At 49.6% G+C, this 26,509-nt stretch overlaps 1 protein-coding gene across 11 annotated transcripts in view; it reads right to left on the bottom strand.

Annotated features, from left to right (window-relative positions):
• Positions 1-26,509, bottom strand: part of Anks1a (ankyrin repeat and sterile alpha motif domain containing 1A) — a 165,593-nt gene that overhangs the window by 71,775 nt on the left and 67,309 nt on the right. For all 11 annotated transcript variants that reach the window (XR_013046873.1, XM_076558351.1, XM_076558356.1 and 8 more), the window contains 7 exons: positions 19,774-20,070; positions 18,991-19,066; positions 18,680-18,781; positions 18,466-18,567; positions 12,946-13,142; positions 10,356-10,448; positions 5,644-5,764 (listed from right to left, as the gene is read on the bottom strand). Coding sequence is in view for 10 of the 11 variants with exons in the window: in XM_076558351.1 (XP_076414466.1) it covers positions 5,644-5,764; positions 10,356-10,448; positions 12,946-13,142; positions 18,466-18,567; positions 18,680-18,781; positions 18,991-19,066; positions 19,774-20,070 (988 nt within the window). In the remaining variant the exon portion in view is untranslated. The remainder of the gene's footprint in view (positions 1-5,643; positions 5,765-10,355; positions 10,449-12,945; positions 13,143-18,465; positions 18,568-18,679; positions 18,782-18,990; positions 19,067-19,773; positions 20,071-26,509) is intronic.

The raw sequence follows: 26,509 nt of genomic DNA, 5'->3' as shown, positions 1-26,509 counted from the left end.
CATTTTTAGACAGTTGCAGCCACCTGGGATAAAGGCTGCAGTTGCTGCTTAGGTCAGCTTCACTCTGCTGTCTGTCCAGGTTGGTGTGAAACTTGTGACCCTCTTGTCCTGCCCGCTCCCACATCAGGTTTTAAGGCTGTTCTTTTTCAAATGTGCACCTCAGCATAACCACACAACTGAAGAGTCACACACTCAGTGTTTAGGGACTTTCTTTAAAATGCCTTCTCCTTCCCATGCTAACGACTCGAAAGTGAAGAGCCACCAGGACTGTGACTAACAGGAAGCAACAGGTCCCTGAAAACACAAACTTCCACCCAGTCCTGTGCTCATTTCTGCAGGCAGCATGCAGCTTGCTGAGGCTTCCTGTTCTTTCCTCTTTGGCTCAGCTCCTCTTCTAACCTCAGCGTCTCTCCTAATCCTCAGATCCACGTTTCTGGGTGTTACGGCACATCCACACACATGCTCTCCTGGGACACAGAACTCTAGATTTAGCGTCTTCCCTCAATCCTAGCCTTTCCGACTCCCCACGTTTACTGGTTACATAAGACTTTCTCAGCCAGGCTAGACACCTCCCAGTCTCCCTCAGCACTCAGCCCTTGCTCATCCACACTTGGCGACACCCTCCTGTCATCCCACCCCTTCCTCCTCCTCAGGGCTTCCTCTCCTCCCTCCAGGACAGTTCTAGTTACCCTCAGAGACTCCTGAAGGTCCTGGCTGCCAGCTACCCTGCCTCCGGCCTCTCCCCGCCGAGACTCCCGAGTTCTCTCTTTCTAAAGGGCAGCTCCTGTGCTGTCCACCCTCCTAAAGCTAACAGTACTGCTCTGTCCCTGGAATAAAGGCTGACATTTGAGAGCCAACACTCTATGACAAGTTCTCTTTGTTCCAGCCAAACTGGAGTGCTGGCCAAGCTCCAGGCAACACTCCCCTCCCCCCTCCGCCCCACCGTTAAGTGTGCCACACCCCTGCCTGGAACCTCTGCTCAGCTCCTTCCCCAGTCTTGCCTACTGAGTTGAATCCTCAATTTCAGGGCTTAGCTCAGACCTCTTTGTAAAACGATCTCTGATTTCTTACAGGGACATAATTTGTCTCCCTTTTGAACGGCAAACTGCTTTTCTTTTTTTATCTCTTTCATATGAATTTAACACATTCTGCCCCTTTCAACTGTTTTCTGTATTTATCACACATGTCCACGTCTATAAACAGCTGTCAAAGCATCGCGTGGAAGGAAATACAGGCGCCATGTTCACAAGGCTCATTCAACCAGAGGGAAAGTCAACTGTTCTAACCCCAAAGCAGCAGCAGTCCCAGTGGTCCCAGCCTGGCTGTGTCAGGAGCCTAAGTTAGAGGCTGGGGAGCAGCTGCCGCTGTGGCTCTGCCACGCTGCCTGTTTACACACTCAGTCATGCACACTTCTGCCGGGAAAAACTGCCTGGACTTTGAGGTAAAGATAGGGACTGAACACTGGCATTATTTTCTCTTTCTGAACTCTGACTTAATCAACAGCAAGCACTAAGGCCATGTGAGAATGGGAGAGGCCAGGAGCAGAGGGCCGGAGGGAACAGGCCCCTCCCCTTCAGGGATCAGTCTTCTAAGGCAAGTGCGCCCCCTGCCCCCCCCCCTGCACAGGCCCCCCTGCCTGCTCATGCTAAGCCTCACTTCTCAGCTCACGCTGAGCCCTCCTGGCTCCTTGCTCTGTGCTATCAAGCCTGGGAAGCGGTCGCTGCACTTGTGAGTGATCACGGCCTCTGGACTTGGTGTAGCCTCCGGCTCTGTGCATCTGAAGGAGGAAACTCAGCAGCAAGAAAGCGACAGACTTAATCACAAGCAGCATGTGGGAGTGATGCCAGCAACGGGTAGGTAGCCTGACCTTCAGTGATTGTAAAACGCTGTAAGAATCTTGTTTGATAAGCAGGGTGCCACCACCCCTGGGGGAGCATTCCGAATACTGGGGGGCATCTGGAGTTGCGAGTCAAACCCTGATGGGAAGCACAGCAACAGCCCAGTCACACTGGTCCTGTGTGTGAGACAGTTTGAATCACAAAGGATCCCTACTCGCCTAGAATGGGCCTCATCTTGGAGAGCAGGAAAGCTGAGCCTGTTGCAGCACAGGAGAATTTCCACCAGAGACGTTGTTCACGCCCACGGAACTGGAAAAACCCAGCAGTCGGAGAGAGTGTTAGCAGATCCTTGAGGCAGAAAACGCATGTCCCCCCAAAGCGGAAGGCCCACACGGCACTTATGATAGCTTTAGGGATATCCCTCTGTGGTTCAAGTGTCTCAAACACAGGGCCAGTGTGACCGAGGCATTCTGTTTGAACGCTCTCTGTGCGTTTCTGTCAGTCTTTGTTCATGTCCCATGTTTGGCCTCGGGCTTGCAAGGCATGTGCTGACTGACCCAGCCCCCACTGCTAATTTTATTTTTTTTCTTGAAGAACTGTCTTTTAATTTATATATATGTATCTTTATGAGTATATGCCATGTGTATGCAGGTGCTCAAAAGGGCCAGAAGAGGGTACTGGACCCCTGGAACTGGATAAGGTGGTTGTGAGCAGGCTGATGTGGGTTCCAGGAAGCACAGTCTTAACCAGGAGCCTCTCCAGCCCCACTGTCTGGCGGGGTCCCCGCGACTGTGACAGTGCACAGCGGGGCAGGCGCAGGCTGGCGGGGTTGGGCTGGTGGGTGGGGTGGCCTCCTCGCTTCCTTCTGCTGGTAGAAAAACACAACTGTGTACACAGCATGCCTGCAGCAACACAACTCCCAACAGAAGAGCCCTGGGGACACGCACAGCCACCAGCTGGAAATGAAAACTGAGGGGGGCCGGTTGGCAGCGGTGAAGAAGAGTCCAGCACTTAGGGACCAAGACAAACTGGACCCATGATCTGCAGACAGGTACAAAAAGCAAATTCTCAAGGCCACATGTGACTCCTTCTGGGTTAAATGTGAGTCGTCGGCTAGCTCACAGCCACCCCTGCATGAAGACAGCGTATGTCTGAGGCGGCCACGCCTCCACAACTCTGAGAACGGAGACGTCTCTGTATTCTTGTGATGCTTGCTTCCTTTTCCTTCTTGGTGAGTATATACCAGTATCATTAACAAGGCAATTCAAAAGGACCCCCTGTTCCACCCCACACTACAGGCTAAGGTAGGCCAAGTTCTGTCTCATTAACATAAACATAACCTTTGGAAAACAGATCAATTAGTTCATGAAAGCTGCATACGAAAATGGCACTAATGGATTAGGAGAAAGGACGGATTTGAACGAAGCACCGTAGGCTGCCGATTGCTTCCCTTCTGGGGACACCACAGTCAGGGCTTCTGAGGGACCAGAAAGTCCGTTTTGTAGTTAATGCCTTCGCCTGTCCGAAAGCTCCAGTGAGCCACACCAAAGGGCGAGCCTGCAGGCAGTGCCCCCCCCTCCCACTATGGTTCAATTAAATTAATGCCCACAGCATGCACTCTCACCAGCCAAACAGGGCAGAGAGCAAGGAGCAGAGGGGCAGGCATGAGATTATAAGTCTTCTTTCGAAGCTTCCAGGAACTGGGAGAACTCCTGACCCTGGGACAGAAAATCCCTATCAGGGACAACGGGCAGCCAGGAGACAGGCCCACTCGGAAAGCCTTTGTTCCTTCCCGCTCATGTGAAAGGCTGAGCTAGCTATGTGCAGTCGCCCCACCTGAAGCTGCTCAAAGAATCACCCTCTTCCTTCACGGGGCACCAGCTTCAAATGCAACCTGAGAGTACAGGCCTGTTTGGCCAACGTTAATTTCCATGATTTTTTTTTTTTCAGAAAGGGGCTCACATTATAGCCCCACCCTGACTTGAACTCTGGAGCTCATAGTAATCCCCTGCCTCAGTCTCCAGAGCACTGGGATCACAGGCGTGAATGGCTATGCATGGCTCATGTCATTTCAGACTCTAGAGAAGGCACCAGAGCTGTGCCTGCTCTAAATTAAGGATGTACCCACAGGACGGGCAAACTCATACAGTCAAGGCACCAGAGCGTCCCAAACGGTGGGATTTGACACCAAAATGAAGATCTTAGGGTGAGAGAAAAGACATCCAAAGAAAAGCACATTCGATAAAGAAGTTGTCAACAGAGTGTGGTGGCGGCACAGGCCTGTAAGCCTAGCTAGCACCTGAGAGGCTGAGACAGGGGAATCATGGAGAGTTCAAGGCCAACTTGGGCTATAATGATAAGACCCTGTCTCAAACTCTTAGAAAACAAAAACAAACATGTTCAAAACAAGTGAGTAAGAGAAGAAAGTCATTTCAATTCAGCCAGGCAGGGCGACGCACATACGTAATGCCAGCACTGGGAGGCTGAGGCAGGAGAACTGCCATGGGTTAGAAGCCAGTCTGAGCTACACCTTGTCTCAAAAAAGACAAAAAGGAACTTAAGCCAATAACACCCAGAGACCTCAGACCTCAGTAACGGACGGAGACGACCCACTTTTGAAAGGAGCGGCAGGTGTTGGCGGACACTTCATGGAGGACTGGCTCACACAGCAGCTCAGTCGGGAAGGCGGATGTCCTCCTCTCCTAGGATGACACCGACGCGGGTGTGTGTGTGTGTGTGTGTGTGTGCGTGTGTGTGTGTGTGACAGCACACCGCAGGGGACCCAGAACGGCGAGTCACTGCACAGTGGCTGAGTGGCTTCTCTGAGAAGAGTGCTGCACCCGGGACCCAGAACCCCAAGCCCTCCTACAATGACATGCTTATCCCAGGGAATGAGAACCTCTGCCTGCATGAAAAATGGAAAGAGTAAGTAGTTGTACCTGCCACTGGGGAAAACTGAAAATGACTCCCTGTCCCTGGGTGGGAAAGGATAAACTGGCACACCTCTCTCTATAAAGGAACGTCACCCAGCAGTGAAGAGGAACAAATGACTGAAGACCAGCACAGATGGTTCCCAGATGCACTGCACAAGTCAGGGGTGCACACTGAATGACTCCATTCACGGAACGTTCTGAAAGGGCAGATCACTGGGACAGACATCCGAGGAGAGGGACAGAGGAAAGCCCTCTGTAGTTCTCAGATTGCCCGTTTTGGTCCTGGCTGGCAGTCACTCACAGACTGACACAAACACAGATGCATCTCATTGCATCTAAAGTGCAACCTTTTAGAGGGGTTCCCAGTGGAAACTACAGGACACAAACAGCTGCTATGAGGAGGAAGACAGTTCCTACACGCCCAGGGGAGGCCTCCGAACAGGATGAGAGGCAGTGTGCTGGGGTACCTGACCAAGGTGGGAGTGACAGAACCAACTGGAGACAGTGGGCATGCGCGGTGAAGGACCTCATAGTTCCACTTGTGGGGAACAGGGACAGGCAGGTTCCCTCCAGACACTGCCCTTCAGTCAGCCCAGTGCCCGTGCATCCCCCTCTCTGCAGGGCTGGAACTTATGTCCGGAATGGATTTTGCTGAAGCAATACAAGCGAGTCACAGTGACAAAGCACCATAGTTACAGGTGATAGCCCGTCATGAACCCGACAAGGAGCACACTGCCCTGAGGTCAGGAACCACAGAGTCCACCCCGCGACCATGAGGACCCAGACTTAACCTTAGCGGCGCGACTCCATCTTCAGCACCTGCCCTCCCGCCACCCTTTCCTGTGCCCTGGAGGGAAGCAGGGAGGAAGTACCTTTAGTCCTTCCAGTGGGGGCCCCCAGCTTCTTGGTCTCTGCCGTGAGCAGCAGCTCATACGGGTGCTCGTCTTCCTCCCGGGGGACACCGCTCTGAATCCGGGGTCTCAAAGCCAGGCCCTAGGAGAAAGAAACACCCAGACTCCGTTGGGCACAGAGACGGGAGGAATGTAGCAAAGCTCCCATTCCTGCTACCTTGCAGGGCAGGCCAAGGCAGGGAAAGAGTCGGGCACCCTGTGGACTCAGGTGCTTTTCTAGTCCTCCATGCGTTCTGGCTCATTCCCCAAGGTTACCAATGCCAGAAGCTCGATGTCCAGTGCAGCCGGGATGGGAGACAACACGCCAGAGATGAGGCATGGTGGGTTGGTGGTCCTCCAGACTCCTCTCCTAACAAACCCACTCCTGAGTGGCACCACAGCAAAGGGGTGTTATCACGTGAGCCCGGCACCCCATGCTCGGCCCCGCTGTGACGCAGCTGAGGCTGCCCTAACCAGAAGCTAATGAACAGATGGAGCAGCTTCACGGGACTTTTGGCATCCCACCTGTGAGTCAGATAAACCCCTTTTCTTGATAAACCCAGACTCAGCAATAGAAAAACCGAAAACAATTCCTGTATATGAAATCTCCACAGTGTGACTAAACCATTTTATCCTCCAAAAAATGGTAAAATCCAAGCCTTTCTTCTCTGCCCTCTCCCCACAGTGTTTCTATGAGAAACTTTTCTAGTAGTTGTTATCTGAGCTGCACTGTTACTGCCAACCTTCTCCATGCTTCTTCTCTGACATGCACATATTCTACCCACAGGCTAGTATCCACCTCAAAAGAAAACAAAATACTCTTGCCACTTAAATGGCCTGTCCTTGTCCTACCCTTCCCTCTCCTCTGCTGCTGCAGCCCTGGCTAGCTTGGAACTTGCTGTGTAGACCAGGCTGATCCTCAACAGGCAGATCCTCTGTCTCTGCCTCCCCAGGGCTAGGATTAAAGGCATGAACCACCAGAGCCAGCTTGTAACTATCCTCTTCACAGATCCCAAGGGCTGTGGGAACAGATCCCCTGAAAGCTAGCTTTCTGCTGAATTATAATGTGACTTCAGATGCCTCCAACAGTTTGGAGAGTCAGTAACTAGCAATGTGAGTTTCTGTGGGAGAACAGCAGCTTTGTCCACTGAGAAGGTCTTGATTCAAGCAGGTAAGCACCTCCCATACAGGAAAGGTGAGCATCAGGGGCTCCTCAGCTAGTCCTGGCATTAGAGCCAAGATGGTAAAACCACAGTGCTGGAGACGCAGGGAAGGGTTGTGGAGACTCCTGCCCTGATAATTCTACTCATCTGCCCTGATGCGGATGTGTCTTAAAGACAAGTTAAGAATAATCACATACCAGCTACCGCAATCAAGCCAGAGCACAAAACTTCCAGAGCTGTTTGAAGTGGTAAGTACAGCCTGGGAGTGAAGTGGGGGTAGCTGGGATTCCCACTCATGCCTAACAGAACAGCAGATCCTACAAGGGAAGCTCCTTTACACATACAGACACCTCCTACCACTCACTGGAAAAGCACCAGGTTAGTGATTCACCAGAGTCCGCCTCTGTGGGGACAGCTCACTGTAAGCAGCAGGGCTTATAAGTCCTCCAGAAGAGAAGACAGCACTCCCAGTCTTATTAACAAGGCTGCCTCTCCGATGGCAGAACAATGGTCTCACTCTAAAACTGCTGAGCACAGCAGGTACCCCACCTGGAACTAAAGGTGCCTTTACTCTGGGAGCCCTGGGCATCATTTACTACTGGTCTGTTTTCACAGGAAAACAATTAAGGGAACAAAGAGGGACCATTAAGTAGTTCACACCGTGTCAACTTAACACCACAGGCTTCACTGACAGGATTTGTGCTCTGCAGGTTTCCATCCCTATGACCCCTCACACAGAGCCCTGGAAATCTGATTCCCAGTATTACTGCCTCAGCAAGAGTTCTCACCCAGGCCCAGGCATGCTTCCCTGAAAAGTAGCTGACAGCCAGGATGCCAAGCCTATAAACAGGGCAGGATAGAAGACTTCAGTGGCAAATGAGTCCACGAGGCAGGGCAGATGTGAGCAGAAAGCATCCACCACCACAGCTGGGACACCAGTCACAGCCAGGGGACCTGATTCTGGCCATTTATCTGCAAACTCAGACAGGGCCAGGGACCTGTCCACGGTTAATGCAAAGGCCGCAGCAGAGCTACTGTCATTAAATGCAGTTCCTCGGGTTCTATTCCAGTTTGGCCCCACTTTCCTCCAGCCAATGGGCTGCCTTCCCTTCTTCAACTGCTAATGAGAGCCCCTGCTTGGGCCCAGACAATAAATGGGGCTGTTCCTTTCCTCTTGTTCTGGCCCTGACCAAACTAAGGGGTTAAACCTTCACAGTCAACAAGAAACTTTTCTTCCAGACATCCTTGCTCCCACAGAAGTGGCCCTGTGTTACAGTGACTATGGCAAGAACTGGTTGTCAAAAGAAAGGATTCTGTTTTTTACTAAATTATTTCTTCATCTTCTTTCCCTTTTCCTCCAGGGCTGGCAATGACTCAAAGCTAAAGAATCTCTGTGGAGAGCAGCATTGCTTGGGCACAGAAGGGTTGCAAGCAGCCAGCCATCACCCAGCTGTGGCTTGGAGAATCCATGGGGTGTGGGTAGCTCAGAAGCCTCATCACAGAGGAGACCAGGGCCAGCCCATGGCAGCTGGTAGCCCATCAGGAGGAGTAAAAACTTTTCCTGTGTGGGTGTGTGTGGGTGTGTGCACCAGCACGTGTGTGATGTCTCATGTCTGGCATCATAATGAGATCATTGCTTGAATAAGCTCTTCTATGGTCAAATCCTGGGTCACATGATTGACATGTACACAGCCCTCAGATTTGGCTTGGTCACAAAGCCTTCCTTAGCACCAGAGACAAGTACTATAAACAAAACACATCAGCAGCAGGTTTATTGACATCACTGTCTCAATGTGAGGTTTAGTTTTAAAGCTTTGAGAGAGCTGGAAACTATGATGGTGGGGCTGGACTTCTTGCTGCTCCTGCAAAAGACCAGAGTGGAGGTTCCAGGACCCACACTGGGCAGCTCACAATCCTCTGAAACTCCAGTTCCAGGGGATCTGATGCCCTCTTCAGCCTCTCAGGATCCCAAGCACAGTTCTGAGTCACAGATATGCCCGAAAAAACTACCCATGTACATAAAATAAAATAATAAAGATCCTGTCTGGATCATTAGGAGAACGATGATCCAGGCCATGTCTCCTCTATATTTATGCACCCATAATAACAGCAAATAGGCAAGTTTAGGGCTCTGGTTGTCACGGTCTCCCCAAAACCAACTGTGTTGGTTCAACTGGTTTAGAATTCCAGGCTGTTAGGAAACATTTCCAAAGGATGAACCTCACACACTGACATCCCACCAAGCAGGATAGCCCAGCAGACAAAGGTGTTGTCTCTACACCTGACAACCTGTGTTCAATTTCCTGAACTACATGACGACGGAAGGAAAGAACTCTGTCCTCTGAAAACACACACACACACACACACACACACACACACACACACACACACAGTAACATAATAAAGTCTTTTTTGTTTTGTTTTGTTTTTCAAGATAGGGTTTCTCTGTCCAATAGCCTGGCCATAAAAACATTTTTTTAAAAAGGTAGACTGGAGGCCAGGCAGTGGTGGCGCACACCTTTAATCCCAGCACTCGGGAGGCAGAGGCAGGCAGATCTCTGTGAGTTTGAGGCCAGCCTGGTCTACAGAGTGATTTCCAGGACAGCCAGGATTGTTACACAGAGAAACCCTGTCTTGAAAGACAAAAAGAAAAGAAAAAAAGGAAAACTGTAGCTGAACACAGTGGCACAGGCCTTTAATCCCAGCACCCGGGAGACAGAGGCAAGTGGCTCTCTGAGTTCGAAGCCAGCGTGGTCTACATAGTGAGTTCCAAGACATACAGAGCTACTTAGTGAGACTGTGTCTTGAAAAAAAAAAAAAAAGTAGACTGCTTCAAATAACCACCTCTTTCCTTCCCACCCACCTCCTTTATCTTTTATTTTATTTAATTTTATAGACTTGATTATTTACTAAACTTGAAAATAAAATATCATGCAGCAAAGGTAACCAGACCAAAGCCTATCTTTTCCACTTGTCACCTGTAACCTGATTCATGTTGGATACAGTCTTTACAGGAAGCAGTGAGGGGGTTAAAACAGAAAGCAGCCCCCTGGGGCCCAACCACCAAAACCTGATAACACTGTACTGTTCGTACAATGGCAAGGACTCGGAACCTCGTATCAGGACACTCACGTATATGCCCCACACTCACACACGACTGCAACAATCCTTTCCTCCCCAAAGAGTACAGGCTGGGGAGATGGCTTAGTGACAGAGTGCTTGCTTGGCACACAAGGCTCTGGGTTCAATGCCCAGGGGCTGGAGAGACGGCTCAGCAGTTAAGAGCACCGGCTGCTCTTCCAGAGGCCCCGGACCCAGACCAGCACCGACACAGCAGCTCACAACCACCGCTAACTCCAGTTCCAGGGGACCTGACACCCTCATCCTACCTCCACGGGCACCAGGCAGGCATGTCGTGCATATACATACATGCACAAACAAACAAAAAAATCTTAAAAGCCTCCTTTGGAGCTCGCACATCTACCATTTAACAAATGCTATGTCAGTGATGGGGTGGCCCCAACTCTCTACCTCAGAGGCTGTCAAGGGCAAATACTTCTTATCTACGCGCTCTTCCTCCTCTTCATCAGGTGGCGGCTTTGCTGGAGGCGGTGGGCGTTCCCTCTGCAGAAGAAAAACAAATATTCTACCATCTCTCCTTTTCAATATTTAAGTTTTTGGCTTCCCCTTATTTTAGTTCTTGGAAATAAAAAGAACTATGTAAAGAATTCCCCCAGGAGCCTAAAGTTACGTCCAGTCTCTGAGCAGATGAAGGACCCCACACCCAGACACAATTCAATCCGCTGTGCTATCTGATGTCTGCAGCAAAGATCATAAACACCTCCTTCCGGGCCACAAGGAGAACAGCAGGGAGAACTCACAATTGCCTCGCTGGCACAAATACTCCATCCACACGACAGACACAAAACCTGACAGCAAAGGCAGAAGATCAACTTTCAGTCTACACTGAAAAGAAGAAACTTGAGATTAAAAGACCCAGCTCCGGAGCTCTTCTAAAGCCAAGACTCTCCGGGAGGCAACGGGAAAAGCAACCAAAGACGAAATATTTGTCTTTGCTCAGACTCCAACGCTGTGCTGCTGGTCATCCCTACTCATGAGGAAAAGTTCCACACCAATCTCTTAGCACCTGTAGTTTCAGCGAGTCAGGGGACTGAGGCAGGAGGATCACCCAAGCCCAAGAGTTTGGGGTTATCCTCAACTCAAAACAAAACATCTCTTGGTTTTGGGGTTATTTTGTTTTTGTTTTTTTGAGATAGGGTCTCACCATGTAGCCCTGGCTGTCACAGGACATGCTATGCAGACCAGACTGGCAGCACAGAAATCCTCCTGTCTCTGCCTCTGGGTGCTGGGATTAGCAGCATGTGCCACCACACCCGGCCCCACATCTCCTGTTTTTAGTCACCCCCTTCAGTGATAAATACAGGACATGGGTCCCTCCTGTTCATCTGGACAGGGGCATGAGCACCAGGCTCCCTAGGGCGGGGCTGGCAAGCTTGCTCTGAAAGGACCTAAAGCAACTCTACCAGGCTTCACAGTCAGTTCCACCACAGACGCCAGGCAGATGGTGCGTGTGACTAGATTCAAAATAACCTCAGTCAAACACACAGCTCCTGCCAGTGGGCTGTGGTTTTCCAACCCTCTCCCATAGTAAGGAACTCCTGGAGGGGACGCTGGGCAGGTGAATGAAGGGTGGACAACTTCAGGACCGTGTATGACCCTGGTGTGGCAAAACTGGAGTCGGGGACCATCGCACCCGTGCCTTTCCCACTGTTTTCTGCAGGCCTGGGCCCTACTCAGGGGAGGACAGCTTGCCTGGCCCCACGCTCAGCCCCAGGCTTGCCGGTCAGCTCTTTGTTGCTAACGTAGGCGGAGCTTGGAATGCTGACCGGTAGAGATTTCCAGAGAAATTTGCAAAGACGCTGCTCTGGATTTTGGCACCCAAGACCTTTCTGTTCAAACGCGCTTCTCTACTGCACACCGGCCTCCATCACTCAGTCCTTCTGTGAGGCCAGAAAACGAAAACAAGAGCGGCCACACAACACAAGCGTGCACGCCAAGATGCTCTGGCTTTTTATCACAACCAGCAGAGGCTGGCCTTCAAAGGTTACTCAGCTCTTTCTGGCCTGTGTGGCTTCTAGCAAAGGCACTGGCGCCCCCTACTGGGAGACGCCTGTAAGCCGCACTTAAAGCAAAGCCTTCACACACAGGTTAGACAGAACAGGGAAGGGAAACACCTCGCTCAGCAAAGGCTCCCTTCCACCGCTCAGAGGGTGTGCCTGCAGCTCTTGCTCACACCTCCGCTGCTAGGCCGCCACACTAGAGGGCTCACTGGAACGCACACTCAAACACTGCTATTGCATCAGGGCAGGGCAAGGAGACCACCATCGAAGAACACTCCATGAAGTTCTAGGCCTTTTCCAGGCCAGTTAGAAAGGTCAAGGACAACCCTGTCCCCTGCCAGAACTGGGCCAGAGGGAAGGCCAACAGGAAAAAACCCACATATGCCCCCTATCTGTTTCAAGGTGGTCAGCCAGCCAGGTCAGACAACCACCAGGGTATGAAAACTCAGGACAACGTGTGGAGATGGGAAGAAGTGGGGACAGGGCTGCAGACAAGGCATACTGACTCTGGGGGTGAAGGGGGAGGAGGAGTCTGGAGGTCCAGGAAAAAAGCAGTGCCAGGGCAGAGCACAGACCAAGGGGAAACAGCGCTGCCACGTGGGTCAGGGCTAATAAATACACACGCCGTCTGACTACGTCTTGCGGTGCCCCCCCCCCCCCCGCCCCCAGGGCAGGACACCCCATCCGCACGGCTGGTGAGGCAAGCAGGACTGGGAGCAGCCAGCCGCTCCTGTCACTGGGTAGTTCTGCTCTCAAGGCTACACCAGAGCAGAGACTCGGATCTGTGCTAAGGCCGCGGAGGATGGAGAGACGCAAACAGGCTGCGCTGCGCTTGAAGAAACAAAGCTCTGCCTCAGTGTGACCTCAAGTTTTACCACATGGAACCGGAGAGACAAGACAGAGCCCCCAAGAACAGCGGGGGCTCCGGCAGACCTCTTCTGGCCAGCACACCCCCAGGAGGCTCAGCCCTGGCCACGTACAGGCCTCACTCCGGCAGGTCTTGCTCCGGTGGCCTCGGCCTCCTTGTTCACGGAGTCGCGGTCAGACGATGGTCCGCTGGCCGTGCTGTCCAGGGACTGGCAGGACACGGCGTTGTACAGCGCCTCGTAGGGACCCTCCTCCTCAGCATGGGTATCAAAGTCAATGATCAGTTCACTTACTGCTTTCTCCACATTCCCTGGAGAAGAGGACAGGCAAGCTCGTTAGTAAAAGGGGGCAGAGCCCTGGGTTCTAGACACTCTGGCTGAGCAAAGACTCCTCCTCACAATATGAACCGTAATGAACACTAACCCACAGGGAACATGGTCACTTTGATAAGGACAAGGACTGATTTTTCTCTGATTCAATATAGAAGAGTGCAGCACAGTGGTAGAACTCCAGCTTAGCATGCACGTAGCCCTGGGTCCAATTCCCCAAGAAAAGAAACTACTTTAAATACGGAATTCCCATGTCCTTTGTAAGACTCCAGTATCTCAATACCACGTGAATGAGAACTTAGCCTGAAATGCAGCAATGTGTGACTGAAAATTAAAAGTAATGCTTTAAGTTGTGGTTGATTTTTTTTTCTTTTTTTTTTTGCTTTCTTGTTTTTTGAGGCAGGGTTTCTTTGTGTAGCTTTGGCTGTCCTGGAACTTGCTTTGAAGACCAGACTGTCCTCAAACTCACAGAAATTTACCTGCCTCTGAACTCACTATGTAGAAAAGGCTGTCCTTGAATTCACAGAGATCTGAGTGCTGGGATTAAAGGAGTGTGCATGAGGCAGGGCTTCTCTTTGGACCCGGAGCCTACTTTAAATGATTTAATGAAAGCCACACACACTCCGAGAAAAGCAAACCTTCCTGAGACAAGGTGCTATACTACTTGAGGCTGTCTCCTCAGTGCCGTTAGAAATGGCATCCCTGAGTGGCCTGTAATAGCCACAAATATCAGCGTGAGCTCCTGGAAGGCTAAGAGCTCAGTGAATGGTTGATTCCACAGCCAGGGGATTCCAAAATCAAGTAAAAGTTTGGAGTGGGGGTCAGCGGGGGCTGAAGAAGCCAGCACAGACAGGCCGGGAGTCTGAGGCCCTCCTGCTTCTGCTCTGCTCCACCCCTCCCTTTTTATGTTGCTTTACTGTTTCTTTATTTCCATCTCCATTTGGGGGGTGCTGTTGCTGTCGGTTAGGATTTATTTGTCTTTGTCTTTTATCATCCCACAGGCTGTTCAGTAAACCAGAAAGGATTCTATGGGGGAATGTTAGTTGAAGATGTGTTACATTTGTTTATGCTGTGGAACATTTGTTTAATGATGCAAAGACGAGTTACAGTCTTTTATGTTGCATTTGTTTAACTCTGTGAAGCTGTGTTACTATGTCTACAACACCTGACTGGTCTAATAAAGAGCTGCATGGCCAATAGCAAGGCAAGAGAAAGAATAGGTGGGGCTGCCAGGCAGAGAGATTAAATAGGAGGAAAAATCTAGGCTTGAAAGAAGAGGGAGGATTGAGAAAAAGAGAAGGAGAAGATGCCAGGGGTAAGCTGCCCAGCCACAGAGTAAGAAGGAAAGAAAGATACAGAATAAAGAAAGGTATAAAGTCCAAAGGCGAAATGTAGTTAAAGAGAAACGGGATAATTTAAGTTAGTAAAGCTGGCTAGAAACAAGCCAAGCTAAGGCTCGGCATCCATAAGTAAGAATAAGTCTCTCTGTGTATTTATTTGGGAGCTGGGTGGCAGGCCCCAAAGAGCAAAAAACCATCTACACGGTAACGTACCAACGTGAGGCTTAAATATCCACCTAGGGCCTGAGAAAGCTGAAAAAAAAAAAAAAAAAAAAAAAAAAAAAAAAGGGAGTGGGTAGGAGGAAATATCGTTCCTTTAAGAAACTCTGCTAGCAGGGCAGTGGTGGCACACGCAGAATCAGGCGTATCTCAGTGAGTTTGAGGCCAGAGTCTGGTCTACAGAGTGAGTTCCAAGACAGCCAGGACAAAGAAACCCTGTCTCAAAAAAAAAAAAAAAAAAAGAAGAAGAAGAAAAAGAAAAAAGAAGCCTGCTGTACAGCAGAGCACTGAAACAGCCTTTTTCACCCTAAGTAGAAACAAAAAATAAGTAAAAAACACCTGCCACAGTGCAGAGCTTGGGGGTGGGGGTGGGGGCTGAATGCAGTTCTCAGTCACCCACCTCTAGGGCCCAAGGCTTGGCTCTCAAGACCCTAGAAACAGGCAGAGCCAGCTGCCGAAGCTGTGGCAGAGGTCCTAGCCATGTCACTTAGCAGTTTAAAGGCTCATGTGGTCAGAAGAGGACAGGGATACACAGTAAAGACAGATTCAGATAAAAAAACTCTAAACGGATTACAGTGTGTTTAACAATGTGCATAGGCTTAAGACAGAAAAGAGAAAGGATATAGACAGTCATAGAAAAAAAGTAAGTGGTTTTAAATAATAATAAAAGTTTTTTTTTTAAGATTTATTTATTTATTATGTATACAACATTTATGACTGTAGGCCAGATGAGGGCACCAGATCTCATTACAGATGGTTGTGAGCCACCATGTGGTTGCTGGGAATTGAACTCAGTACCTCTGGGAGAGCAGTCAGTGCTCTTAACCTTTGAGCCATCTCTCCAGCCCTAATAAAGGTTTTTAAAGAAAGAAGTAATATAAAAAAAGAATAAGCCACATAGAGATGGGAAATACACAGTGAGTCTGGATTCTGATTTTTGATTGCTGATAAGCAAATGACAGCTGCTGAGAGACCTGGGATTGAAAAAGGGACAGCTGAAATAAACCAGCCTAGATATTTTAAGAATGCCTTAACTTTAAAATGGAACTAAAAAAACACATTGCTTTGAGAAGAGGTTTTGTTTGCTTTTGTTTCTATAGGAAACAAGAGGCTGGAGATTCCTTCCAGGTTGATATGGATCAGGTTTGATGGAGAAGACCTCCTGAATCTTGACAGGTGATCTATATCAACAAAGGTTGCAGCTGGTCTTCCCAGGACTTGGCCATTACCTCAATTTCCTTAGGGACCCCTAAAGATGCCTTTACCCACAGACAACAGGAAGCAGTCTAGAGAATGACACCCACATTCTCAAGAGGTTATTTGGTGGGTTATAGATGTTGGTTATCATTTAGGGGAATATAAGAATATAGGATAAAAAGACAACTATTAATCTCAGACACTTTGCACTGGCATGGATTATAATATATTGATATAAATTTACAGTTATTTTTGTTTTACTGTATACACGTTTCTACTCTTGTTTGGGGCATTGTGCTTATGTAGCTCATTTAAAAATGCAATGTATAATTAAGAAATGAGGTTAGTAGTTAATCTACAATAATCAATGTTGTAGTCACATTAGGTATGCTTTCAAGGTTAAACAGGCATATTTTAGACAGGTGGTTTTCAAACACTTCAAAGACCTACATAATATGGCATTTAAGATGTTTAATAACCTAAGGTTTTTCGTGACAATGAGACACATCTGCTCCTGGCAGCACCAATTTACTTCATAAAAAGATGATGGTCATCAAAGAAACTCCATATGGAGTTTGCTTTCAATGTGGCAAGGCTAGCCATTTGGGAAAGAAAACTGTTCTTGCCTTGACTGCTGTAGAGACTGGACATGCAGGACACATAGGAAAAAGACCACTGAAGTTTGCTAAGACAAGGCAGGACAGCCCTTTGAGAGTCCTGCTTCACAGAAGAGTCTGCCAGACACTCCGCAGGACAGAGAGGAAAGTGACTGCAGAACTTCGCCAAAACAAGGTAGGACAGTCCTTCAAATTTCCTGCTTCACTGCAGGCAAAAAAATGGATGCCTCAATGGTGCAGAGAAACTTTGGGTGACTGTCCAGACAACCAAATGTTTCTGTTACATCCTACTGGAGTCTTTGATGGAGTTAAAGACTAAATAGTTTATAGTTGTACTTTTCCCTAGTTATGATAGAAAGTAAATTAGGTATAGAACTTTGGAATCACTAAGATAAGATAGATTATGAAGTATTTTCTGACTTTCACAAATATAAATGGACTGAATATTGTAAATGTAATTTAATTCTTGATAACTGTTTTTGTGGTATATAGTTTTCTACTGTGTTAAAGTTAAAACTTTTCATTTTTGTTTAGACAAAAAAGGGGAAATGTTGTGGAATATTAGTTTAAGATGTGCTACATTTGTTTATGCTGTGGAATATTTGTCTAATGATGCAAAGATGTGTTACATTCTTTTATGTTGCAGTTGTTTAACTCTGTAAAGCTGTGTTACTGTGCCTGTTTAAAACACTTGACTGGTCTAATGAAGAGCTACATGGCCAATAGCTAGGCAGGAGAGAGATAGGTGGGGCTGCCAGGCAGAGAGGATAAGTAGGAGTGATCCAAGCTCAAAGAAGGGGGTGGAGAAAAGTAGGAGAGAAGGACACCAGGGGTCAGCCACCCAGCCACACAGCCAGCCATGGAATGAGACGGAAAGGAAGATATATAGAATAATGAAAGGTAAAAAGTCCAGAGGCAAAACATAGTTAAAGAGAAATGGGATAATTTAAGTTAGAAAAGCTGGCTAAACACAAGCCAAGTGAAGGCCAGGCATTCATAAGTAAGAATAAGTCTCTGTATTTATTTGGGAACTGGGTGGCGGGCCCCCAAAGAGTAAAAAGACCAACCAACAGAATTCTGCTGATGATGAACACCTACCACCCAGACCACCTCCATACCAACGATTTATTGCCATAATTGCCATGTACGCAAGGACTAGCCAGCAGACCCTCATTGGCCCAACTGTTCCCAAAGTGCTGCCATGTGTTTCGGTATAGAAAGAGACACTAAACACAAGTTCTAAGTTGATCTTAAGATGATCCTGCCAATTACACATCCCTACAGAAGTAGAGGCCAAAATAAAGCAGACATGGGCTAGAGAAATGGCTGAGTTAAGAGCGCTGACTGTTATTGTAGAGGAGCCAGGCTCAGTTCCCAGCACCCACACAGCAGCTTACAACTGTCTATAGAGCCCAACACCCTCTCCTGACCTTTATAGGCTCCCGCATGCATGCCGGGCACTTAAACACACCTGCCATATGCATAAAATGTATACTGTCTTTTTCTTTCTTTCTTTCTTTCTTTCTTTCTCTCTCTCTCTCTCTCTCTCTCTCTCTCTCTCTCTCTCTCTCTCTCTCTTTCTCTCTTTTTTTTTTAGCCTGGAACTAGCTATGTAGATTAGGCTGGTCTGGAACTCAGAGAGCTGCCTGCCTCTGTCTTTCAAGTGCTGGGGTTAAAACACATGCCTGGCTTAATTTAAAAAAAAATTTTTTTTTTAATGAAAAGGGAAAAGTAGGACAGATAATACCCATAGCAAAAGCTACGTCGTGCCTGCTAAAATTTCATATAGCATGGAGACAATTGAACTGAGTAAGTCTTAATAATGCCCTGCAACTATTATTTGAATTAAGACTTTCCCATTTTGCCTGAGAATGACTGACTCTCCTCAGGATGCACCTCTTTCCTGGCTGTGACTTTGTGATTTTCCTCACCCTGAGACTTTGGTGCTATGGCATCTGTGCCGGAGAGGAGAGGTAGCTGGGCTGTGGAGGTCTTATCACCTTCTTTCACGCTTCTTTTTCCAGTCATGTGATCTGTAAGGGAAGACAGTAAAAAAAAAAAAAAAAAAAAAAACTAGAGGCTACCCCAAGCACAGTGCACTGTAGGTTAGCTGTCCCTGGTCCCCGGACGTGCGGTGACCCACACCTTCTATCAGTGCGGCTATCTGCTGGCTCTTCTGCGAAGGCAGGTCCCGCACAGTATCCAGGGCAGTCAGTCCACGATTGTCCTTTATGTTGACATCGATTCCTGGAAAGGACAGCAGGTGGTGGACCAGGAAAGTGAGCATTTTTAGCAAGCCCAAGGCTGCCCATAGCTCTCAAGCAGCACAACCAACATTCTTCACCCACAGTCACCAACAGTCTAGTGTTCCAGGACCAAGTCACACAGTTCTAACCACACACATATGCTGGGCTCAGACAGCGCCTGGCACATGGGATCAGCGCTGCCGACCTCACCTGCAGCCAGCAGAATTTGCACCACATCGGTCTTGCCAAACAAAGCAGCCTCATGCAAAGCGCTGCCCATCTCCGTCTGGAAGGCAAACAAGAGCGCAGCGGCACGTCATGAGAAGAGTCGGGTGTGTCACATGACAAATGGGACACGGATGAGGAGGGCTGGCAACTGAGCTACACAGAGCCTCTGGGGCTCCTCTTCCCACCATTTCTTGTGTGGGTTCTAACACCACCAGGGTCCACACAGCAAGACCTTGTGTGCTATCGCAGGCCGGCCACAGGCATGAGTCCCCACTGCTTGTAGGGATGCTGACCACGAAAACTCGACCAAGCTCCACCTTCCTGGGGAGAGGAATAAAAGCACCTCATGGCCCCCGTGGAGAGTCAACGCCAAGCTTGAGGAAGTACAGACTGAGAGAAGCCTGCCATCACAGAGGAGTGATAAAGCACATGGGCAGTTGAGGCTTTGGCAGCGCAAAAAGATGGCCCTGGGTGGTGGGGCACGTATGGGAAGATAATGAACCTTTCTGTTTTTGGGATGGCCACAAGCACTTCTTTTCAGGGTTTAAAGGCCGGATCTCACACCCTGAAAAGAAACAAGCAAAAACACTAGACTCACTCCGCAGAGCTCATCTGCCTCTAAGATGTCACGGCAGAATCAAGTGACAAACAGAAGCCCGTGAATGTGATGTGAAACGTGCTAAACACACACAGCCCAGCAGCACGGTGCTTGTGCCTCTTCCGCCAGCTAAGTCCCTGTGCCAGGCGAGATGCCTGCCTTGCTACCTGGTAGTTGCTGTCCATGCCGGCGTCCAGCAGCACCTGCACCACAGCCTTGTGGCCGTTCCTCGCTGCCAGGTGCAAGGGGGTGTGCTTCCTCGTGCTGCAGCTCAGGAGGTTGGGGTGCGCGCTCAGCAGCATCTTCACCACCTCCAGCCGCCCGTACAGCGCTGCCAAGTCCAGGGGGGTTTCGAACTTGTTGTTGCGCATGGTGGGGTCTGTGAGCTCCTCCAGCAGGGCCTTCACCACCTCCGTGTGGCCGTACTGCGCTGCACAATGCAGGGCCGTCTCGTTGTCATTGTTCTGAGGGTGGACAAGCACAGCCCATCAGAAAGGGGTGGGTGGGGACTAACGTCTGCCTGTATCCTCACCCGTAAAACCACTGAAATTTAAATGAGAAAAACAGCAGCAATACTTGGGGACTTACAGGAGTCGGAATCCGGGCACCGCCCCCAACAATCAAGCCTGATTGCTCCCATTGGCCACATCTGCCCCCAGCCCCTGAGGAGGGGAGCATCCCCTGAACATCTGCAGTCCCTGTGTGCCTTCAGGGGTGCAGCTCCATATTGAAGGAGAGGGAACATTTGGCAGACGCCCTGGCATGTCTGAATACTATATTACTGCCATTGTTTCATTCAATTTCAACTGGCTTTACAAGCATTTCTTTGTTCAACCCTGTGGTTCCGATTCGGGGTTTGTCCACCAACCACAGCCTTCCACACAGCCTTTTAAAAGGAGGTTGTCATCTGTAGCTTCTGGCATGCACATCAATCGGCCAGCAGAGAAAGTAACAGAGCAGAGCACCGCAAACCACTCTCAAGGCAGCAGCCGGCAGCCATTTCTGAGGAGGGAGGCACAGGCTCAGGCCTGAGAGAATTCGGGACCCTATCCTGCCCTCATGCCTACTGCAGAAGGGCACGTGGGGCGATGCATGCAGCTTCTACTGCATAAGACAGTGAGCACGTTGGGGAAGCCTTCTCATGTAAGAAAGGGACAGGCTCTGGGATGCTTGGTGTGAGAGGTGCAGAATATTCCAATGCAACATTGCCCTCCATTCAACTCAAAGTCTGGAGGCCTCGGCTGCCAATTTTGTCTCAAGGATAGAGTCTGGAGCAAAATTAGGGAACTTTGTGCTTTTTCAACTGTCAAAAGTAAAATGTGAGTCATGTCAATCATGCTCTTGGTTGAGACTGATGACATACAATTGAAGCAGACAGTTTTTCACAACCTCTCTTTTCGGAGAAGCACTGAGGAGAGTAAGGCTCTCACACGTCTCCGAGTCCTCAGTTTACCCAGGCAGCTTCTGCTACTGTGGGGAAGACAAGGCTTGAGAGGGCCTGTCTTGAGTCAATACTGTGCACCTTTCAGTCGCCAAGAGTTAAACACTGACTACGTCTACCGTTGTTTTAATTCTGTTAGTGACGTTAACATGAACGGAGGAAGAGTTACCCAAACATGCATCAATTCCATCTGCTTTTGACTGCATCGTTTTGGTTCTTTTTCCCAGCTACACAAAAATGGATGAGAAAGATTCAGAGCTGCTGAGACCAAGGCCCCAGGGGCCAGAGTGACAGCAAAGAGCTGTTTTGAGTGGCAGCAGGGGCACATGCGAAGATAAAAACAAATAAACAAGACGTAGACGACAGTGCCAGGGTGTCGGCACAGCTCAGCAAAGGCAGCCACAGGACAGTTTTCAGTGGCCGACGGAAGGCAAACTCACGGGGCTCCCTGTGGCCACTGGGCATGCCCACCTCCTACCAAGCTAGGGCCCAAGGCCCCTGAGCAAACTCAGGGATGTCACTTCAATTCCTTGTGACAAAACATATCTACTTCAACAGAGCTCACAGGAGCTTTCTGGAAAGCGCAACCCAAAGAAGTCTAAGAAAAGTCTCTGAGTTTTCTACCTCAACTTCCGCATGCCAACCAGAGCCAAAAAGTCAGCTTATTCTCAACAAAACTCCAGTCAATAAAACCTGTTGTGACTCTGAATCAAATCCTTATAGCCATGGTGCCTCCTAATATCCAGAATTATGTGTCCTTGACTTTGTAGAATTATAGAGACTTAGAGACTGAAAAACTATAAACACACACACACACACACACACACACACACACACACACACACACGACAAAATTATCCAGCAAGGGAGGGGGGGGTAGGACAGAGGGAGAGAGAGATATAAAGATATGCTGGAAATACGGTTCGGTGGTAGAACACATGCTTAGCACACTGGGCCTGGGCTTAGTCCCTAATGTATCCCACCAAAACGATGAAGCAGAAAGACAGAGCCAGCGCTTTTTAGGTGTGTTTATTGGTTCTTCTCTGGCTTTCGTTAGAATGAAGACAGCTGTCCCAAAGCTGCCCTGTTAAGGTATAATCTTGGTCAGCTCTGGCACACTGCCTGCCTGGTGGTAAACACTATCTAACCACACCTCGCTGGCACAGTGTGGAAGCATCCGAGAGTGTATTGATTTTGCCAGACACGGGCTGGTGGTTAGCTTTCTTGAGCTTGTCTGTGGTGACCCACCACCATGGCTGGGCCCTGGCCACCACCACATGCTCTCCTGGTTTGTTGGAGCTGAGCCCTGTCAGGGTAAGGATTCCTCTGATTCATGGACCCTGGAGAGGGGCAGGGATCCCATGGAGAGCACAGATCGCAGTCATGGGGCACACTTCCCTTTCACCCCTTCTGAACAACACTGCGGTAATCATCTTACTCTGAACGAGGGGAAGGTCACGTGGCCCAGGCTAGCCTTGAACTTGATACTAAAGCCTTTTACTAACCTTCCATCCCCACTCATCTTGAGATTAAGTTTTCCCTGCTACAGTCAGTAGGTCTAAGAAAACGGGGGTCTACTCCTCTCTGCAGATTCCACTGAACTTCGGATCCCCTATGCGATTCACAGATCTACACATTCATAAGTGAGCAGAGAAAATCATGCCGAGTGTGTCCACGGGGGAGTATCCCATCACGGTCAGGCTCATGTGTCCCCTGTGAACAGTCTGTGTAAGGAGCCAGAGCTGTCGCTGTCCCTGACTGTGGTGCAGGTTCTGGAGACCTGACTGGGAAGAAAGGCAAAACCGCTGGTACAAAATTAAGAAGATGGGAAAGAAAAGACTGACCCCAGGACAGCAAAGGAGGGTTCAGCTCCTTCCTGCGGCATGGAACTTGGACAAAGTGGACAGGAGAAAGACACGCCAGCCCAGCTAGAAACTGCAACCAGCAGCCCAGGGACACCTGCTGGGCAGCAGGTAATTCTGGGACACTGGGAAAACATGGAAAGAAAATGGAGCACATTCTGTGCAGGTGACAGCAAGGACCCCTCCAGGGGGAAAGCTGGTTCAGACGAGCACATCTCAAGATTCATCTGGGAACTACATAGAGCTTAAAACTAACCAGTCACTGGCCCACCCTCAGACCTGGCCAAGAAAGCTGATAGAGCAGAAGGGCATACTAAACTATTATTTAAAATCCTGCTGGTATGTAGGACACGCCTATAATCCCAGCACTCAGGAGACTAAGGGGGGAGGATGGAGGATCGTGAGTTCAAGACCAGCCTGGACTTGACGGCCAGAACTTGTCTCAAAACAAGTATTTTACTCAGTGGCAGAGTGGTTGCCTAGCATGTGAGACTCTCCTGAGCTGCACCTTCAGTTCCCATTTCCCTAAGGAGCAAAAGCACCTGCAACGCCACTGTCCTTAAGGAGACAGTCTGTGACCTGATGACACACTGACAAGGGTATCAAGTCTATGGCACCCTGTCCCACACAAGCAACCGGACGGAACCTACCCATGAGAGTAACAGCTTCATCATGGCTGGAGGGTGGTAAGAATGACAGATGGGAGGGGAGAGAAGGGGAGGGAGGGAGGGGAGAGAAGGGGAGGGAGGGAGGGGAAAGAGGAGGAGAGAAAGGGAGAGAGGGAGGGAAGGGGAAGGGAAAAGACAAGGAAATGACTAATTGACATCACGAAGACAAGTAACAGAATGTGAACGTGGGCAACATATTAGGAAACTTTGAATTTTCTGAATTCAGTGACTGTATCAGGGTCTCCTTACTGTTTTCAGACAAGGTCCCACCACGCTCTCTGGCTGGCCTGTCACTCGCTACAGAGCCCAGGCTAGCCTCAGACTTTCAGTAATTCTTCTGCCTCAGCTTGAGTGCCAGGATACAGTGGTGCCCCACCATGTTCAGCTTTATAAGTGAATGTCTTTGTTCTCAGATCTCAATTAATACTAAAGCCAATTAATGCTAAATCCCAATTAATAGTAAATCTAAGTTTTTGGAACCAAGATGCGAACAGCTTAATCTCACACACATCACCACCAGCGATGGCCACGACTGCAGAGGGACAGAGAAGAGGCAGAGGGTGGGACAGTCACTGCTCCGCCCGCACCGCCAAAAGCAGTCCAGAGCCCGCTTGGTCCAAGCCCTCCCTAGCTGGAAGTCCTTCCAATGGGGAGCTCCCTGACAGCTTCTGGTGCCCCTGATGCAGTCAGGTCAGTCAGGTTCAAGGTCCCCCCAGCACTGGGACGTGAATGGTCAGAAAAACTCATCTACCCCAAACGAGTCTGCCTACGCTGCTCGCTTTGTGAAAGAACGCCCAGCAAGGGGAAGCTGTCTTAGGAGGGGTGCCTGGGTCTCACAGTCCCACCATGGCCACGGCTCAGCTTCACTTCTCCTGACTCATGATGATGACGGAAGTGTTGAAAGGGAACAGGAGAGCTTGAGAACTCCACGTCTGCTCCTGAAACGGTGCCCGAGACGTCTACGTTTGTACTTGAGCCAGACAGGATTGAGCATTCACATACACTTTCGTAAAGCAATCCCTAGCCATGGGCCAGGCCAGTCAAACCCGCTTAAGTCAGGACAAGACCGAGGGGTGTGGAACCAAGTCAGCTCCAGAAGGGTCTGCATCCTCAGCACACACAACCCAACTCAGCCCTCGATGCTGTGTGCTCGCTCACCCGAGGGAGAAAGGCACCGGGCAGCACTTCAGACACCAGTGTTCACTGACTGACAACCTATTTTCTTTTCTGTCCACGGAAGCAAACGCTGGGGAAAGCACTTCCAGGAACTAAAGGCCCAGCATTAATCCAAGCTCTCGAAGCCAGCTGAATCACAGGTGGAGACAGTTACTGCAGGCCGCTCCTCACCAAACCAAAGCTTGAGCACACTGAGCGATGCTTCACTAATCACCCAGCAGCACTGGAAACAGATCACATGGTGCCTTTTCAGAACAGAACAGGTAGCGAGGCGTCGTGGTGGTGCATACCTGTAAGCCCAACACTTGGGAGGCAGAGGAAGAAGGGTCTCTGTAGTTCAAGGCCACCCTGGTCTACAGCTAGAACTCCATAGTGAGGACCTGTCTCCATAAACAACAACAACAACAACAAAACCCACAGACTGCACAGGATTTCAGAACATCTCCTATATCGTTAGTTACCAGATCCTTTATCAACCTGACTCCAAAACAGCCCAACAGGGAAGGGAGTAACATCCCATTCTATAAAAGAGGAAACTGAGGCTCAGAGAAAACACATTTCCTCGGGTTAGCAGTCCAGAACTCAAGGCCCGGGGAGCAAGCCTGGCTGGCAAGTCTCCACTCCAGTGCTCTGCTCCAATAAAGGGTCCCTATTTGATTCTGAGAACACAGAGAATACACCAGAACAGAGTGCATGTATCGGCTGCCTCAGATCAAACCGCTTCTCTACCAGCAATGGTTCAACAAAATCATCCCATGACGTGTCTGATGAAAGGGACGATGCCCCTGCCTGTCACATCACACACGGAAGCAGGACAGTTGCGTTCTGAGCAAGCAGAGAGCACCAACCAGGACAATTTAGGATCCGGAGCAAACTCCAGACTGCACTCAGAGAGCAGCTTAGAGCCTGGAAGACAGCACAGCCGACAGAGTGCTGCCCCCGCCCCCACACACACACAAGGGCACCCGTCGGGCGGGCTCTCCAGCGTCCACGCCACAAGCAGGGCAGTAAGTACTCCAGCACTGGGAGGCGAATCCTGGGGCGTCCCTGCCAACCAATTGAACCAAATCGGCAAGCTCCAGGTTCAGTGAGAGACCTGACTCAAGAGTTAAGGTAGAGAGTGACTGAGGAAGACATTGACCTCTGGCCTTCACCCTGTGGGCACGTGCACACACACGCACATGCACACACTCACATGGGGGTGGGGGGGTTAGAAGGATGGGGAGCTGGATCAGAGAGACAGAGACAGAGATTGGGGAGAGACAGAGACAGAGACAGAGGAGAAAAAGCATGTACGTGCGCATCAGCCCAAAATCCATCTGAGTAAAACTCAGCGATAAAAATTTAGCATGTGAGGACAACAAGAAGCCATACCCACCACCTCCTAAGCTCTCTTTATGGAGAAGTCTCCTGGTGAGATAGTGGCTGGTCATGTAGGTCTAGCAAACCACTGCTGCTCCCAGTCACCAGGCCCGTGCCCCGCAGCTCAGTTTCAGAGCCCTCAGGGTCAACAGTGACGAAGCAGAAAGAGAAGTGATGCTAGAGACTGGACTGAGCTAGGAAGCGCCATGCAGAAAGGCACACCCCCAGGAAGAGAGGGCGGCACCCAGCAACAGCTTCTGAAAGAATGAGGTGCGGTCACCTATGTCCCCCACACCACTGTGGCCACGGAAACCTGAAAGAAAGTCAGATTCGACTTCAAAAGAAATGCGAGAGCAGATGAAAAGGAAAAAGCTTTCATTTCAAGAAGTACACT

Source organism: Peromyscus maniculatus, chromosome 21 (assembly GCF_049852395.1).
Source record: "Peromyscus maniculatus bairdii isolate BWxNUB_F1_BW_parent chromosome 21, HU_Pman_BW_mat_3.1, whole genome shotgun sequence".
NCBI lineage: Eukaryota > Metazoa > Chordata > Mammalia > Rodentia > Cricetidae > Peromyscus > Peromyscus maniculatus.
This window is presented reverse-complemented; position numbering and strand designations above follow the sequence as displayed.